The 19,467-nt window shown below is 39.1% G+C and overlaps 2 protein-coding genes across 10 annotated transcripts in view; one reads left to right on the top strand and one right to left on the bottom strand.

Annotated features, from left to right (window-relative positions):
- The window catches only part of LOC105197902 (calcitonin receptor), a 114,547-nt gene extending 109,238 nt beyond the window's left edge, over positions 1-5,309 (top strand). For 2 of the 4 annotated variants that reach the window (XM_026131704.2, XM_039454258.1), the window contains exons 11-13: positions 1,392-1,433; positions 1,530-1,633; positions 2,872-5,309. In XM_026131704.2, the coding sequence (XP_025987489.1) occupies positions 1,392-1,433; positions 1,530-1,633; positions 2,872-3,151 (426 nt within the window). In that variant the 3' untranslated portion in view covers positions 3,152-5,309. The remainder of the gene's footprint in view (positions 1-1,391; positions 1,434-1,529; positions 1,634-2,871) is intronic. The other 2 variants (XM_026131706.2, XM_026131707.2) reach the window with 2 other exon arrangements.
- A 776-nt stretch (positions 5,310-6,085) lies between these two features.
- LOC105197702 (zinc finger protein Xfin) lies at positions 6,086-19,244 on the bottom strand. Of its 6 annotated transcripts, none has more exons than XM_011164191.3 (10): positions 18,542-19,244; positions 16,674-16,805; positions 16,097-16,307; positions 15,594-16,008; positions 14,758-15,224; positions 14,340-14,668; positions 13,998-14,254; positions 13,519-13,789; positions 12,864-13,049; positions 6,086-12,786 (listed from the first exon to the last, which is right to left on the bottom strand). In XM_011164191.3, the coding sequence occupies exons 1-10, from the start codon at positions 18,782-18,784 to the stop codon at positions 8,602-8,604; spliced, it is 6,696 nt and encodes a 2,231-aa protein (XP_011162493.1). In that variant the 5' UTR covers positions 18,785-19,244; the 3' UTR covers positions 6,086-8,601. The 6 variants fall into 6 exon arrangements, with proteins under 6 accessions (XP_011162493.1, XP_039310170.1, XP_011162494.1 ...); XM_039454236.1 differs by having other exon boundaries at positions 14,340-14,665; XM_011164192.3 differs by having other exon boundaries at positions 15,594-16,002.
- Between the last annotated feature and the right edge of the window lie 223 nt (positions 19,245-19,467).

Here is a 19,467-nt window from a genome sequence, read left to right as displayed (position 1 = left end):
TTTTCAACGCACAAGTATAAATATGAAAAACAAACTAAATCACATGTTACTCATATGTTACATTGTATAATATAACAATTATATTCTGTGTTTGCTGAATTTGTGAAGAAAAAGGAATTCTTTTTGTATTGTTAGCGTGATCATATGTGCCATTTGAGTGTAGTATTACAAATATGATCCAATTCGACGAATATCTGGAATGTTCTCTACGATAAAAAGGGATTTTAATCTTTCTTGAAAATTTCCAGTTTCAAATGGCGAATTGTAGTCAGAGACAAACGTACACATATATCTTTTGTGAAATCTGACGCAGTCATTCGTTATTTTGTTTTTTTTTTTTAACCATCAGGCTCCGTTTAGTCAGAGAAGTGACATTTGTATGATAGAAAAAATACAGGTTCAAACTGTATACGAAGTATTTGAATGCTGTTGCAACTAAATCCAACAACGATGAATCCCCTTTGATCAATATTTGCATTTTTTTTCCTGTACATAAACACAGGGAGAGAGAGACATCCTTCTAGATTCTCATCCGAAGCAACACGAGTATCGGGCAATCAAATTTTGTGCGAAATTGCGCATTCACGCACGACACTGCCGACACGACTGCATTGTTATATAATCGCTTTATATCGTATAAAATCGATGGAATTGCTATTGAACGATTTTGTCTGAGTGAGTGAATCGGTTATCTTGGTATTCGAAAGGCCTTTGTTGCAACCATTTTATATTTGAAAAATACGCGGTTGTTAGAACGCGTGTACGCGCATCTTAACAACGTCGCGTGTGCAGCGAGAAACATTGCAAAAAAAAAAAAGTGGATTTATCGATTAACGTTGCCTATCCCTTTGTTACATTTACTCGTGTTATCTACATCCCGGAAACGATTTCAAATAAAAAGTGTGGCAGAAAAATATGTGGAGGAACGCAAATATAATTTCTCCCAAGATACAAATATCTATGCGCCGTTTCGCAAACGTTAATTTATACAGTATCCCCAATTTATATAATTATATTTTTAATATTATTTTTTACATAATTAATAATTCCCGTAGGTATTATGAAAATAGCCGCAGGCTAGTTATTATTAAAATATTATCCTCGCAGTTGAACAGAAAGCAAAAGATAAAATTAATTTTATCCAGAGCAAATATCGCAGCCTTCCTACGTTATCTATATAATACAATAATAAGGCAGGAACGCAATAAAAGAAGGGAATAAAGTTTCATAGCTCATTGGCGATACGATTAAATTTGAGAGTTAATCGGGAAATCCCCCTCGTATCTCGTACGAGAAAGAAATTGTAATAAAGTTCGAAACACGGGAATTTCGTTCGGAAACGTTTCGCCGAGCTCGATGTCGTGAGGTAAAATGTAATTTCTCTCTTCCAGGGTCTTTGTGTGGCGGTGCTTTTCTGCTTCTGTAACGGCGAGGTAAGTTCCCGTGTGACTACGGGGATAAGGTCGTTTCTACGTTTCGGAGTTACTTACGTGCTATGTAATGATATTTTCCCCTCGTGCGCTGCGCAGGTAATAGCACAATTCAAGAGAAAGTGGGATGGCAGCGTCCTTTTGCGGAAACGAGCCAACTCCTGCACGGCCACGACAGTCTCGGTATGCGATATTGACAAAAAGTACGAAGAGTTCTTCTGGGCGATCACGACGAAGATTCAAATGACGCCTAAACGCTTGCCCGCCTACCTTTTTATTGAGCGAGGAACTAGGTGGATTAAGAGAAAGCGGCGCGGCAAACTTGTTTCACGAAATTGAGTTTCTTATCTCCGAAATCGTGAATTAATTCAGCGGACTTTGGAATCTTCCTATTTCCCTCCAGCTATCCACGCGACCCATTATTTTAATTTAGCAATCTCTCCATTCCTTTCTAGGCGATAAAATGTAGCCGTATCATAATTTCTCCTGACGTTTAATGGACGTTTAATTTAAATACACAATAGGAAATCATAAATATAGAAAATAAATACGGGGCACGGGAAAAATATCTGCTTTTCATTTAGTTTCAAGTTTCAAGCGTCGATGAAACGTCGTTGAAAATGTCCGCGAGGGTCGCGCGATATCGTCTCGATTGTGGAATGGGTCAAATTTTTCAAAACAAAAATTCATTATCATACGCTGTGAAAATATTTTTTGAATATACATTTTTTTGGAAAAAAAAATTTAACTATTTAATATTGAACGGACGGGACCGAGTTGAATTAATATTTCGGAGCACCCGCAACTTGGACAATTTGAAAATTTTTACGTCCGGCGTTCGGAACGAGTTTCCGTCAGCTCCTCTCAATCCACCGATTCGCTTCGATCGCGAGTACAGGACTTCGTGGATCATTTTGCGCGCCAGTGTGCTACGTAGCAGTAATCTAAAAAATTCCAGAACGTAACTGTTCAACGTTACCAGATGTCGGGGGAGAACGGTGGAGAACGCCCTTGCGATTTTAACGAGAATTTGAGCTTAACGCACGAGACACATATATGTATATAGAGATAGAGAATAACGCTTCCCAATTGGAAATTCCCGTAAGCACGACTCGTCAATGGTGCGATGCGGACTAACACACACGATCGGTTCCTCTTCTCCAGTGACTAATCCACATGCTAAACCCATACGCATACTAACCCACGTGATTTGGAATGCGGATGTTTGGGATATGGTTGCAACTGGACCACTAATCATCCATATTGACATGGGTGGCTAAGAGAAAGAGAGAGAGAGAGGGGATGAAAGCGAGTTAGGGAGCGAGGGAGGGATAAAAAAGGGGGAAAAGAAATTTATGCGTATACGTATGAGCCGTCCGTATCGTGCCAGTGACAGCAGCGTGCCCGAGTCGAGTCCATTATGGAACGTTGACTGTTTCAGTTTATCCGCTCGACCGCAGGTCCGATGGCGGGAGAGGAGAAGGTGTGACTATCAGCCGGCAGCGTCGGCGGTACCGAGGGACGATGACTGCAGCAAGCGATTGGCGAGCGAGGACCAACAGCTGCAGCAGCCACAGCAGACCGTGCAGGTGATTGCCGCGGGTCGACCGGGTAATCATGGCAACAACAATCACACGCGGGTACTCATCAAACGCGGGGGTGGTGCTGGCGACGGCGGCGACGATTCTTCCCACGACGAGTGCGATCAAACGCAGTGTTGATGACGATCGACACCGGATCAACACCGGGGATGATCGTGCTACCACGGGACCACGGAGAAAGAAAATCACCTCTCTTGCATCCCGAAACCGAAATAGATAAGACCGAATAAACTGGCGAAATTTATTCGCGATTCACAAACTTGCCGATGAGGCCCCCATAAACTCTGTCGCAGAGATCGGGAGAAGTAATAGCGTATCTTATTTTCTACGTGTAATGCAATTCGGAGAAATCCTAGATACCAAAGAGGATCCAAGAGGAACTCATTTTGAATTCCTAAATTAGGAAGTAAACGCTTTTTTTTTGTTCCACCTCTGTTCTAAAAAAAAAACTCTCTTTTAAAAGATTCAAAAAGAATTTAAATCGACTTTTAATTCTTTTTTTTTTCAGGGTACAAAGGAAATTCTTTTTATACTCTATAAAAAATTGCAAAGGAATTTTTTTGCATTTGTTTCAACCGATATTGGACTAATTCATAAAAAATTTAAAACGGTAAATCCTTTTTTTTGGAATTTTGATCTGTGCTACATGGGATTTCTCCTTTTCTCATTATACATACGATTCCCTTTGGCATTGAGGAAGGAAGAGTAATGTAATGGAGTGATCTAAATTCGCGTCGAGTATTTGCACGAATTCTTTTATTTTTTTTAACGAAAAAGCGAAACGAGTTGTATCATTACTCCGCTCCACCGCTCAATCTCAAACGGAGCTAGAGAGAGAGAGAGAAAGAGAGAGAGAGAGGAATGTGCGTGATCAAAGATATTTTTTAATACTCCTGGGATACAAAGGCCTAAGTCCTACGAAATTTCCTAAGGCCCAAACTTTAACAGATTGCAGATTTATTTTTTTAAGGAAGAATTAATGATATCTCGCGAAGAGATGGGGCAAATGCGCGATTTTAACAGATTTTTTGTTTTTACGTAACGGGAATCTCGATTATAACGAAAACAGATAGAAATATTTGTATTTAGAATTTATTAATTTGATGAAGAAGAATCATATCAGTGATCACATACATACACGAAAAAAATGGTTTTGCTGAAGTATCTAAAAATTTAAGTGGATACAAATCTGAAAATAACTTTGTTAGGCTATGAAAGTATCTAATCTTGACGAAATCGTCGTACATAAATTACTCTGACGATTTAACAAAATTATTTATAGATTTGAATCCAGCAAATTTTTAAATATTTTAGCAAAATCATTCTTTCTGGTATATGGTTGTTGTTTTTATACTAGCGAAGAAATTGCTATTATTTTTTTGTGCAATGTTTAAAAGTGATCTATTAATGTTAGTGTTTCTTGCCAATCGTTTCGCGCTAAATGTGAGTGACGCAATTTATTTGTACATAATTTTAACATCTACGTGACGTTATATAGATGTATGGGTCGACTGTGTGTTGATATTCATTGTTCACAACACAATCGTAAGAAAGGGAGTCTGTAATAAGAATACATGTTGATATGCGGTACTAAACTAGTCTTAACTGTATAGAGTAGATCGCGTAAAACTGTAAAAATCATGAGTAAAACAAATTAAGTTTTTAAAAATAAGTTAATGGATTTAAAACGAAGAAGGGCATTTACGAAGCTTAAGAGAACAACCGAAGAATTTGGAGAAAATTCTCTGAAATCTCAACACGAATACTATAAATCTCAAATTCAGGTACCTAAAACTGCTTTGAGGACGTTTCAGGATTCGAACTTGAAATATTTCTTTGATAGAAATGACAATGACCAGAATTTCTTTTTTTCATATTGATGTTTGGGGATGTTTCTAGAATATCAATACGAATATACTATAAATCTCAAATTCAGGTACCTTAAAACAGTTAAAACTGCAGTTGATGTGTGTTCGGGGACGTTTCAGAAACTTGAAACATTTCTATAGATAGAAATGACAATGGCCAAAGATTTTCTTTTCTTCGTATATGGTTGTAATATTGTACAATTGTTTTGTTACGTGTGTGTACATATGTCTAATTCTATGTAATGTCGATTATGAAAAATCTTATAAAAAGTAAAAAAAATATATATATAAATCTTGATGGTTGCAAGAAATTCATATCTCCGCAAGCGGAACGAATCTCAAGAAAATTGTTTAGAAGATTTAATATATTTTGCGAAAGGGTACAAATAAATAAACTAATACCAAGTTAAGTGTGATTACTTTCTTAAATATCACCATTCTTCTAGGAAAACGGAACGTCGTCAAATTAGAACGTAATAGTAGAGGTAAGATGAAACATCAAATGAAAAATATAATTGCCTGTTCTATAAGTAAAAAATTATAGTGTTTTAACGTGTAAAATGCAGAGTGACTTGATGTGTTAAATGAACAAGAAAATTACTAACATCCTTTATAGGTTTGCTTTATTAAATTAGAAGTTTTGTTGACGGAAAGTCCTTTATATAGACATAAGCTTCAAAATTTATCGTGTGTATTTCCTCGCAATTTCCTCGCTTTTGATATCGCAGCTTAGACAGCCGAGTTAGGCACACGTTTCCGGCCTATATAAGGTTGTCTGGACCAGCACAAGCTGCAACTATATTAAATTATAACATCAGAGACAAGAAATCAGAAGTAATTTCTTCTTGGACCGTACATCAAAATAAATGAATTTTCTCAGAAAAAAATAAACCATCTTAATTTATTATATCGTTAATTGACATAACGATTTGATTGTTCTTTATGAAGATTTAATTTGCTTTAATATCTTTTAAATTTGTTTGAATGTATTCACGTAAATTGTTTTCTGTTAATTTTCGCTGGAGAACAATTAATTCTATTATATTTACAAGTAAAACAATAATAGGAATTATATATGCGATTTTTATATCGGATTTTCAATATACAGTTACTAATTGCGTATGCTTTTATGGGACAGGATACGACCAGAAAAGGTGAAGTAAGAAATTCATTCTGCAAAAACACATGGAGAATAATTATTGTAATCTGTGAATTGTGAACAAATATAGAGAATGATAATTTGTGATAAATTATACACATATGGATGTCCTCGCATGTTTGTATTACGCAATACATATGATTCACGCTCCATTCGTGCAGAGCAAAGGAAAGTTTTGGAAATGAATATTCGTTGATGTTGTTTAAAACGTGTTAAAATTCCATTTCCATCTTGTTAAATTTCGATTTTTATGATTAGAAATTCTTTCAAATCGAACAAGTCTCATGCATGGTGTGTAAGGCAAATTCATACACGATTCATCTGAATATGTAAATAACACACATTCATACATAAGTTATGAATGTACTTTATTCTTACAATCATTCTATAAACTTAGAATGCAGCGCAATAGTCGCATTTAGTGGCACTAACCGGTAAATATTAGCAACTGTTATATAAAAAAAGGGATACGATTTTAAACAATGTGGGAACAATACTGGAACATACGTATATCTATAAATATTATCGATTTTAAATTAACATATGTATATATAGGATGTCCCAAAAAGCTTTTCCCTCTTAAGAACGGATTCTTAGATTGTTCCAAAGAATCGACTCTTAAGAGGGAATGCGAGCTTTTTGGGACACCCTGTATGTATACATGTACGTGCGTGCATTTACCATATATGTATAATACACACGTACTTTTTAAAATCATAATATTTAAGGATATTATGAATTTTCATATGCACGATATTTAAATATTTTTCTAAATGACCGTCAACATTTCAATTTTAACTCCCCATCCCCCCCCCCTCCCTCTCTGCAATATCAAGTAGATCGTTCGCATACAATCGCATAATACGCATGGCAAATCAGTGGTTATTGTTCGTAAAGAGCCTAATATATCTTAAAAGTTACTTTGGAATGAATATAATAAATAATAAGGAAAAAAAGAGATCGCTGATATGTTAGAAATCGATAAAGATAAACGTCGGTTAACTCTAAAAATCAACTTTTTTTTGCATCTAATTTCTCATCACTACGCGCCCATAAAAAACTGCGAGATTAAAAGAAGAATCGCAATTTAAATACGATTCTTTTTTCCGTTGCTATTCAAACTTTTAACTGTGAAAATTCGACTGAACGATTAAGAAAATCTGCAAGACGGTTAAATTATAATACAAAGCAATTCATCGCATTAATCTCAACTAATTGTTAATGTATATTTATAATCGAGGTACGCTTTCTTTCTTTAATTATATAAGTCTTCAGTCACGTCTCTATCGTTCGATAAACACACGCATACAATCGCTCACGTACAAACACGCTCGCATTACTGTAACTGTACAGATTGATCATTTAAAGCTATTATTCACATTAACTCCTTTATTTCTTTCTTTACTTCCATAAAAAATATAGCGAGTGTGCTCGATTATCGCTTCTTCTTCGCTACGCTAAGAAAAAAAGAATCCTAAATGAGAGGACGCTAAATCTGTCTTGACACAAAACGTAGATAGTATCTATTATTTTTGCCATAATATATCCGACTTTTTTTACGCATATCTAATTCAATAGCTCAACTTTTAGTAAAGTTCTGTCGTCATTCATTAATAGAACAAATTCACACAGAAAAACACAGAAAGTTGATTTGCAAAATTTTAATTGGAAAAATTGGGCAAGCGCGTGACCACATAGAAATAATTAGCATTAAAATTATAGTAATTTATCCACCGTATTTAGACGTTCATTTCGTGTCATTTTTTTTTTATTTTGTAACAATCAGCTTGGCTTCGTACTTTCTGCGTGTCTTTGAATGATTAACGTTATTGAGAAAAGTTACTTACGATTTGATAAAAAGAAATTTGATTGTAACGTAGTTTGTAGATTTTGATCCTGCATTGTTAGGCATTGTTTTAACGACAGCACTAAATTATCATTAAGTTCATAAATTCGTGACCTATTGTCTAGCGGATGGCATTTCGCGTGAATAGGGTGGAAATAGTCGGAGCGTATTATTGTCAAAAAAGTGTTATTGATATAAACAAACGGTACTTTTCGTAACCAAAATCATCTATATCCTTTGAATATCCTTTAAATATCGAAAACTAAAAAAGATACTGTAAATTGTAGCTTTCACAATAATCTAAATAACGCCTTATATATACAGTACAATGCATAATCATTCAAAATTGTATTACTCTTCGAAAACGATTAGTCGGAAGCTTGCGTAAATCGTGAGTGCAAAGCCCCTGGCAGATCATTGAAAACAAAATGTTTTCCGTTGTAAATCGTAACCCCCCCACCCCCTCCCTTCCTCCTTCTCTCTTTCTCTTTTACGCAGTCTATCAAAAATCCTCCAAAGCTATAAAGCTACAAGCTTACTCTACTATACAATATTGTTTCGTTTTTCAAGGTACATATGTTGTTTCTTTTTTCGCACAGTTTCAAGTCATATTAATTATCTTACACTTTATTACAGATTTATTTTATCCTAGATTTCCGTTCACGTTTTGGCACTCGTGTCCTATCGTTTCTGCATGTCACTGCTGTTCTCTTTCGACAACACCTTCCATACTATTATCCTCGTTCTCCGATGCATCTTGAACGTACGACATACCAACTTGCATCTCATCCGTCTGCATGACATCGGTTTCGTTTCGCGTCGCGTAATCTTCCTCCGTGATTTCGTAAGTGTTCTCTGGGTAAATATATTGCGTCGCTTCGACATTAGAATCCTCGTTATCGATATCTAGCACGTTTTGTTCTATCAAAATCTGATTACCATCCGCGTCATTAGTCACCATTAACACAGTTCCATCCAGATTATGCATCTCATGCACTTGATTATCTCCATCACCTTCCCTACAATTGTCCACTATGTTCTCATCCGCGGAATCCTCAAAATCTTCGCCCTCATTCACTTCCATTTTGTCATACTCCTTACTGTAGTCCTCATTTTTCTCTACATCTCTGTCTCCAATGTCCGAATTGCAATCACCATTGTCGATTCCGTTATCGTCCAAGTTCTCGTCCCATGTTACGGGCAGATCATTGTTATTAGCTGCAAAGAAGTTTGCTGCATTCATGTTCTCCACATCATTTGGTATCTCGGTTATTTCACACTCCTCCAGATCTTTAGCCATACTCAGCGAAACCATTGGGCTGAGCTTGTGCCTCGTGCGATCCGTACCGCTGTGCTCCTCAGATTCGTTTTCTGGTAACAAAGGCATTATTGGACTCAACACAGGTGGTCCGTCATCGTCGTCTTCATCGTCCTCCTCCTCTTCCTCCTCCTCCTCTTCTTCCTCTTCACCCTCTCCTTCAGCTGCAGCCTCGGTCTCGGCCTCGGCCTCGGCCTCACCCTCACCCTCACTCTCAGCCTCAGCCTCAGCCTCAGCTTCACCCTCATTCTCATCCTCGTCCTCATTCTCACTTTCAGACTCAGCCTCACCTTCATCCTCATCCTCACCGCCTTCTTCACCATCTTCCTCCTCTTCTTCATTCTCATTATTTTCCTCATCATCGTCCTCGTTATCATCATCTTCATTATCGTCAGATAAGTCTACATCGCTCGTCGCAGCTTTAGCAGATTCCTCGAGATGAAACGTCTCAAATTTGTTTACAGGTGCGCTGGGAGTCATAAAATCATTAAAATTATTTTGTTTAGTCTGTTCTGCAGCCGTCGCTACGGTAAGCTCGGTTTTCTGGTCCTTGGCATTCTCCATCGACATGTTCTCTTGAATACCATCACTGCATATCCTGAATCTACCAATATCGGTCAATTGTATCGTTTTCTTTTCCGTTGCATTCACTTCCGTTTCATCCATATCCGATTCATCATCGCTCTCGGAATTACACGATACACTGTCGCCGCTCGCTCTACTAGTGGTTCTCGTATCAGACTCATTTTCGTTTTCATTTTCATCTTCCTCCTCCTCTTCTTCTTCTCCCTCTTCGTTCTCGTTTTCATCTTCACTCGAACTACTGTTGCTATCGCTGTCTGAATCATCGCTATTATCCGAATTGTCTTCTTCGCTATTTTCCGAATTGTCTTCATCGTGAATATCCCTACTCCTTTCGCCTTCCGAATCGAAATCCGCTTCCTCTGCTTCCTCGATGACCGACGTCTCGTCGGCAATTAAACTGCCCTTTTCGTCGTTGTCGTTCTTTGCGTTATCTTCGTCCGCCACCGCGTTATCCTCAAACTCTGATTTGCCATTGCAGCTTGTCGTGTGCTCGGTGAGTTTCTCCTCACTCGCAAAACCTTGCTGGCATTTCTGACACCGGAAATTCCCGATGTGGATGCTCATATGCAACAGCAATTTGCTTCTCGCGTTATGATATCTACCGCATGTCTTGCAAGTGAAGTTGTTACCCTCTGGCGACAAAACAGGGGCGTGCTCGGCCTTCAGGTGATCGGCCAGATCTTGATAAGATTTACACAGCTTTAAGCATACACCACACGTAACGGCGGCTTCGGCGCGATGAAATCGAATTAGGTGTTGCCACAAATGTTTCTTGGCAGGCCACGGTTTACCGCAGACCTCGCACGTGCATTCGGTATTGGTCGATTCATCGTAAACCTTGCGCGAGTCTTTTCTCGAACACTTGCTATTACCCGTCGTCTTCATTTGCGACAATGGCATAAGATTCGGCACAGGTTTTTGAGCTGACAACTGTAAATTAATGTCTTCGAATAAATTGAAATCGGGAATGTTCAAATTGGATTCGTTCGTCAGCGGTACCGATTCTTCTCGTGGTATTTGATTATTGTTCTTTAGATGAGACTCCAGAATTGACGTTGGAACATTATTCGGCATGTCAAATCTACCTATCGAATTTCGCCGCGAACATGCATTGATATGATTCCAGAATAGGGTCTTGGTAGAGAATTGCTTTTTGCAATTCTTGCACTCAAAATTGTTTCTGTTTCTCATTTTGCGCTTGCTGTCGCCATTATCCTTTTTGAATTTCTTGAACATACGGACGGGATCAGTGTTATGGACGTTCTGATAATGCTTGGCGAGAGTGTCCGAATTGAGGAAGATCTCGGGACACATCTCGCAGTCGTACGTATCATTCGGCGATCTTCTACGTTTGCGAGAGTCGTTCGAACTCTCATCGCACAGTTCCTCGTCAAACTCCAAATCATCCGGTTCCTCCTTCACAATAATATCGGGAGTCTCGTAACCCTCCCTCTTCACACCAATATCCATTCTATATTCGAAAATGGCCAATTGGTCCTTTGGAACGTTATGGACATGCTCATAGTGATCGCGTATATCGTTCTCGTTGGTAAAAACCGCTAAGCACTGTTTGCACGTGATAAAAACTTTGCCGTGACACTTTTTCGTGTGATCGAATGCCTTCCACTTGGACGCGTATTGTTTGCCACACACCTGACATGTGTTTGGATTGGAAAGAACGCTGCTATGTTCCGCTTCAACATGTTTCTTCAAATCTTTGGGGTCCTTCATAGGAATGAGACAGACGCCGCAGGATACACCGATCTCGTTTCGATGCAATGACAGTACATGCATCTTCAGTTTCAGTTTGTTTTCCACGGTGTCACCGCAAAAGTCACAAACGTTCGGGTTGCTATGATACTTGTGTTCCTTGCGATGAGCTTCCAGATCTTCTTTGGTGCGGAAGAGTTTCTTACAGCTCGGATGATCGCACGTCAGATCTGGATGATCCATATGATTGACGCGATTGTGCGTCATAATGCCCAGCTTGGAAGTAATCGTCTCGTTACACAAATGGCAAGTATACGTGCTGTGATGATTCTCAATGTGCTTCTGCAAACTCGCACGATCCTTGAATATCCTCTCGCAGGCTCGGCAACGAGTCAACAACGCACCCGGATCCTTACGATAGTTTTGACAGCCTTTCATGTGTCGACGGAGCAGGTAGCGCTTATGGAATCCCTTGTTACATTTCTCACAGTAATGCAAGACACCGTCCTCTACACTCAAAGACTTGGAAGTGACGCAGTTTTGAGTGTCCTTACCCATAGCGGGCATAAACCTATGAATTTTGGCGATATGCGCTGCCAGATGATCCCTCGACGCGCTCGTCTTTGAGCAGTAAGGACAAGTCACGTCCGCGTGTCCTTTGTGAACCCTATTCACATGCTTCCATAAGTGTGACGTTCTTCCGTAGCACTTGTTACACAAGTCGCATGGGAAAAGATTGTGCGCTATCCGTCGATGATTACATAAACTGTCTAGTGTTGTGAAGCTAAGCTCGGGGCACTGCTCGCAATTTAATTCTAATTCCGAAGCGCCATTGCTGTGTTCAGGCTTCACCGATTCATTGGTCGTTTCATTGAAACTACTGTTATCGCATGTAACGTCCATGGCCGCCGCCGTCGCCGCTTCCAAGCCGTGGATCTTTCTATGCCGAGACATTTTTGATTTATTGGAGTATGGTCTACCGCAAATATCACAACAAAAGTCCCCACTAGTTAACGGCCAATGCTTCGCCTTCACGTGTGCGCTTAATTGCATAACATCGGAAAATACTTTCAGACAAACGCCACAAATGAGAGGCACTGTATCCGCGTGCACGCCCATCACGTGTTTCCAATAATCGACGCGGGTAGGCCATAATTTTCCGCATATCTCGCAGGTATTTGGCGAGGGTCCTTGCACCGCATGATGCTGGAGATGTTCGTTACGTAGCGACTTTGTCGCAAATATCTTTCCACAACTCTCCCAATCGCACTGGAATAATGACACAAAATTAGATTAACGTGCAAAATAAGGCAGTCAATTGTTTTTCTGTCGTTTTTCAAACTTACTTTGATAGAAGATTCGTTGTTATGCGTATCGTTGATATGCAACCAGCGCTCCCATTTGCTCGAGTGTGAACTGCCACATACTTCGCAAACAAAAAATAAATGATACTGAGCCCTATTACCATTACCATTAACGCTCAGAGTATTTCCATTACCCGTGCCGTCTCCTAATGAAACTATCTGATCAGACTGCAAAGAAAATAAAATTTATGAAAATTTGTTACTTATAACATTGCATGTATTGATATCCCTGTATTTACAAAGACTTACGAATAGTTAAAATTTAATTAGTAGATTATAACGAAGCTGATTAACACTCTATAACCAGTGACCCAAATTAAATATTAATTTTGTACAATTAATATTTAAAATATTGTGTTAAAAACTATGATCTTGAAAAAAAAATTTTGTCACTTCTTAAATAAAAAGTTTATAATCGTTTTTTAGTAATAAAATAATTATTTATATAAAATATATATGTAATATTTGATTTATGATCAATTTATGACTAGTCTCGTAAATTGATCATAAATCAAATACCACATACATATTTCATATAAATAAAATATTATGTAAAATAATTATTTTATTATTCGTAATCCTATCATAAATAAAGGGATATCTGTAACTTTTATTAGAAATGTGTTTTTAGTATTACCTTATGAGCATTTCTCTGATGCCGTATTAGATGATCCTCAGTCGGGAAAGATTTGTAACAAATATAACAATCGACCTTCTCACCATCTTCCCCATCAAAATCTAATACTTGTTCATTTCCCTCGTTGCCATTCAAGTTTTCATTATAATAATTACTATTTAATTGTACAAAACTTGCAGGATCATAGGCAGGGTCGATATTATGTATCGAGACATGAGTAATTAGTTTTTTTCTCGAGTCATGTTGTCTACCGCATATCGTACAACTGTACCTGCATTCATAGTTACAAATGTATATATACATTAGTATTGTATTTATTATATTTTTAAAAAATGCATACTTGTGTATTTCATCACAATAAAACTAATTTAAAAATAAAATTAGCTTATTTAGGAAGAAAACAAAAAATATAATTTATAATATATGAATTTATTAAAACTATTTAAAAAATAGACAATATAGAATGTAAGTAGCTATACCTTCTTTGTTCCGATATTAAGAGTTTAGACCTTCCGTGATACATGAAGACATGATTTTGAAGTTGCGTATTATTAAAGCACATCTTTAAACATACTCCACAGGTAAATGCAGCATATTCTTTATGCATCGCTCGTATGTGTAGCCATAATGATGCTCGGTCATTAAAGTCTCTCTTACAAGTCTCACATACGAATACCGTTTCAATTTCTATATTCTCGTGGTTCTTATAATCTTTGTCATCATTCTCCAAATTTATCTGTTTAACATAATAAACATATCGTAATAATGTATGTCTCTCTGATGTAATAAAGAATAAAAAATATATAAAAATTTATTTTTACCTCAGATGATGACGAGAGCTCTGGTGGTTCTTTTATTTCACTTTGTTCATAGACACTGACGTCCACTCGATCGTTCCAATTCTGAGACATTACTGTCGTTTTTAGACACTTATCACTGTCAATGATAGGAGTAGGATCAACGCCATGTGACATTGTAATGTGTCTAACTAATGAAGATTTCAAAGCGAAATCTTTGTTGCAGAGTATGCAAATAAACGGCTTTTCGGCGTCGTGCCTGAGCTCGTGTTCCTTCAAACTGTCCACCGATGTAAAACTTTGTGGACAAGCTTCACAATACCACCTTTTCTGAGGATTCGTCTCATCCTCTTCTAAGTAACGATACATTCAAAATTAGGTGACTTTAATTCTATACATGACACTCTTTCGTTCTATTGTTACTTTAATAATTAAATTTTACCTGACTTAACTATTTTTTTCGGCTTGCCGCTGGAAGTTGAACCATCATCGTCGAAATTCCGTTTTAAATTGTCTCCTTTAGTTAGCGCTTGTTTCAATATAGTTAACTGTGGATTTTTCGCCAATTTAGCCTCAGCGCTCCTAAAGTCTTTGTTCTCGTCATCCGAATCTACGCTCGAGATGTCAGACGTGTCGGCAAAAATTTTATTGTTCTGTGCCTCAGTTTGTCCCAACAAGTCTGTACGTTGTTCCTGGACGCATATCTGACGATGCGCATTGAAATCCGCCAGATCCGTGTACACCATTGGACACGTTTGGCACTGATAACGAGTTTCCGTGCGGGAAAGAGGAACAGATAACTCTGGGGGTGGCGGTAGACCAGCGTGTCGCGATTTTATATGCTCATCAAGATTATATCGCGTCGAGTATATACGAGAACAGTATGCACACGTTACTGCAGGATGTCCCCTGAGGTAAAAAGATAAATGTTTGACAAGATTAATTAAAGTATTTTTTACATCTCCAAATTAAGTTATTAAAATAATAAGACATAGTAATATTATTATAAATTATTTATATTATGAATCAAATTTCAGAATTATATAATTTTCAAGATTGACATTTTTAGGGATAAGTTTGTAATAGAATAATTAGATTTTTAGATCAATTCTCTCTTTAACAATGTTACTTTAAGCGTCATAAATAAATAAATAAATTTGTATTTGATCAATTTGTCTTAAATAGAACAGTTAAGAATTGTAACAGTGATATCGTTACATCGTGTAATTTATATGCAAGTAATTTATGTATAAAATATAGTTACTGAAACTTATTTACCGATGTGTCGTAGAAACATGTCCCCAGCGATGTTTGGCGGTAGAATACGACTTATGACAAAGATCACATTGATACGGTCGTTGGTACGAAGTATGATCGTCTGTGATCACTCTCTCGCCGATCACATCACCCTCGCCCACGTGAATCCTCGCGTGCAGTGACAAATGACCCTTGGAACTAAATGCCTTGTTACATAGAGAACAGACGTAGACTTCGTGTTGCTGCGATGTATGTGGAAAGACCGTGGTATCTTGAGTAGTCGCAGCACTCGCGTTGTTCGTATCGCACTCTTCTTCATTCTCCTCGGTTACCATTGGGGTCATTTCCAAGAAATCGCTAGGATTCGTCTCCATGTCCATCTCGTATGCCATCTCATATTCCGATCGTCGATCTTCCGAATCGTCTATCACTGTAGCTTCGTATAAGAAAAATAACATGTTAGCGATAAATTACTTATGTTATCGGGTAAAATAAAAATAAAGATCAAAATGCCGCGAGCATACCTTCATCCGTACCTTCGCTTGTGTCGAGAATCTCCTCGATCTCGGGATCCGCTTCACCATCCGAATTTAATCTCGGCGGTGTACCCAATGCTGCATTAGGATTGACTACGGGTGCCTCTGGAATAAGTACTGGCATATTTTCCTTTCCATTAAGAAGCTCCGTGTGTCCTTCACTGATTTGCGCGTTATCATTTGCATCGTCATCGCTCGCCTATAACGTAATACGTAACAAATTGGTATTTTTCACAAAATTATGAATTTGTAATTTATAATGTCAATAATAATTTTTCTCGATTGTTATCAGTTATAATCCTAAAAAACATTAGATATAATCCCATTTTCTCTCCATTGAAACAGTATACAAATTATATAAATAATTGTTAGATTATACAATATATTTTAAAATATATTTTTTCAATAAAACATACATTTAATATAATTTTTAAACTAGAGAGAATTTTAGACCACAAGATAATTTTTAAAATAATTGGAAACACATTGCTTAGATTCGCTCATCCAATTTTCTTAATAAACTTTAAAAATTTACAAAGAAGAAATATTATAACATTGGGCTTACGCCTTCCTTCGGCCTGTTTCTTTCCAACCAAGCAGCTGCGTTAATACACGCAGTCCTGAAGTCGTAGAAATTTTCCAAGTTGAACATACATCGATAACACAGGACTTTTGGCAAACAATCATCTTCCATCACCTAAAAGCAATTTGGACGTTTTCATTAAGAGTGTTAAGATTTACATTTTACTTTAATAATTAATGTCTTGATAAATCATGATAAATCTAATTCATAATTTTACCTTTTACTAACGTTATTTTATAAGTATTTAAAAGTATTGAAATTAGCAGTATTGAAAATATCAAAAAGATTAAGAATTAAGTTCAATATTAAACAGATAACGATTTTGGTAATAATTCATAATTTTGTAAAATAACAAATGTATATGTGTTTGTGTTTATAAATGTGTATGTAAATACAAATGTGTTTGTAAATACAGATACAAATAGCTGCAAATATAGCATTGCATGATAAAAAAATAGCCCTAAAGAACAAATTACAATTACAAACAAAAAGTTTCATTGAGATTTTAAAAACATATCCCTTTTATTATTTTTTATTAATTCGTGTAAATGTTTACCAATATTTAGTAATTTTTATTCATTTTTAATAAGATAATAATAAAATGTTTTGAATCTCTTTTACAAATAGCAAACATCCATTTAAAAAATTCTTCAATAAAAACATAGTGTGTTTTAATCCTTAGAGTGATATTGATAAAAATAAAGTTTCCTATATTTTTAGTACATGTAAACTTTTTATGTTTAAAAAATGCTTTTACATAAATTCTAAAAGCATATTTTTTCCAGTTTTGCAAGGTACAAGTTAATAATAATAATGCCTTTACATGGTACTTCTCTCTTTCTCTCAAACAACAATAGAAATGCATCTTAAGAAAGAGCACGTGTTCGCACAAAAGCAAACACGTTTTTATCCTACTTTCGGCTGAAGAATTAAATGCCGCGTGCTCGTGTGTACATACGATCGAGATCTATAACGCGTGGGTTTCGGTAAATCCCGTTGAAACCCCTTTTAATTGGAGGACGAATCAAGAGGACGACGGTGCGAGGGGATGATGTGAGGGTGACAGTGACGGTAACGGTGAAAATGTCCAAGTGTAGAGGGAAATTCGAGACACGGCGTTACGAGGCGTCGACGAGACCTACGAGACCGACGAGACGATAACGCGCCTGGAGACGGCGGCTGTGTCTCGTGGAGGAGCGTCGAACGCGTGCCGCAGCGGCAAACAAAATGTCGCCAGTGCGTCGCGCGACGAAGCGTCCCTCCTCGCGTCGTCGGGCCGACCTCGCCGCCGTTGCAATGTCCTCGATAAGCGATGGCCACCGGGTGGAATTCGTCACCGAGGACGCCGCTCGGTGAGCGAGCGAGCGAGCGAGCGAGCGGGCGAGCGGATGGACAAGCGGGCGGACGCGAGCGGGCGGGCGAGCGCGATGGCCGACGGTGACGACGACGCGACGGCGGGAAGAAAACCTTCACCCAGTAACGCCCCGTCGACACCGAACGAGTCGTCCGTGAATCTGCTCGTCTCTCTCGCTCGCTCTATCTCTCTCACTCGTTCTCTCGCTCCCTCCTTCTTTCTTTCCTCTTTGCCTCTGTCCGTCTCTCTTTCTCAACAAGAGAATGAGATCGAGGACGAATCGTGCAGGCCACGACGAAGTACCAAGGGAGGTGACTCAGGAAAGTAAACGAAATTGAAAGAGAGAGAAAAAATGAGGGACGCCGCGGAAGACGAAACGAGACAGAGGAAATGGGGAGAGAGAGCGAGAGAGAGAAAGAAAGAGAGATAGATCGAAGGCGAGAAACAGGATAACATCGGCGTCGCAAAGAAGGTCGCGAACAAAGAGGAGACTCACCTTGAACGGCAGGAACAACTGGATCTTGTCGACGAGTTGACGATTTCTGCCTTCCTGGCCGAATATCTGCATCCTAATGGCGTCGAAGGAGGCGCACAGGCGACACAGATCGTGATAAGATTTTCTCGGCTCCGTCGCCATCGCTGTCGCGCTCGACGCCGTCGCCGCTGTCGACGTTGACGTTGACGTTGACGTTGTCGTCGTCGTCCCCGCCGCCGCTGTGGCCGTCGATATCGTCGCCATCGTTATGTCGCCAGTCTTTCACGAGAAAGCTCGCGTCCCTCGCGCGCTCTCGGTCTCGCTCTCCGCGCTCTCGCTCTCGCTCTCCGCGCTCTCTCGCTCGCCGCCGTAGCAACGTCGCCGTCGGCGTCGATGGCGAGACTACGAGGAGAGCGACTAATAGACGCGCGACAACGTTGCGCCTCACGGCTCACGCTATCTCCGCACACCCAGCCGGACGAACGGGAACTGTGACGATGACGGGCGCCGCCGAGGACGTAGCCTCGTCGCAGCGGTCGTGACGCTGCTGCCCGGGGACCGCTTGGTTGGTTGGTTGGTGGTGGTTGGTTGGTTGGTTGGTTGGTTGGTTGGCCTGCCTGCTTGCCTGCTGCTGGCCGTTGCCGTGCCGCCGACCGTCGACCGCCGACTCCCGATCGCCGCTGTCGCCTCCGCCGCCCCGCTCTCCCACCGACGAGGCCCACACACGCACGCGCGCCCGCACGACACACACACACACACACACACACACACACACACCTAGCTCGGGCTCCTCTTCGCGTTCGTCCACCTGCTGCCTACGCGTCCACGTCCCAGTCCGCTCTCGGGGGCTACCTGCCGCCTCCCTAGCCACTACCGACGCTGGCCATCAGAGTCGCTACGCATCGAGTCGCTTCTTCCGTTCTTTCCTCGGACCGCATCTTTCGTGA

This window comes from Solenopsis invicta, chromosome 10, assembly GCF_016802725.1.
Source record: "Solenopsis invicta isolate M01_SB chromosome 10, UNIL_Sinv_3.0, whole genome shotgun sequence".
Lineage (NCBI taxonomy): Eukaryota > Metazoa > Arthropoda > Insecta > Hymenoptera > Formicidae > Solenopsis > Solenopsis invicta.
Note: the sequence above shows the minus strand (reverse complement) of the source record. Positions and strands in the feature narration are given on the sequence as shown.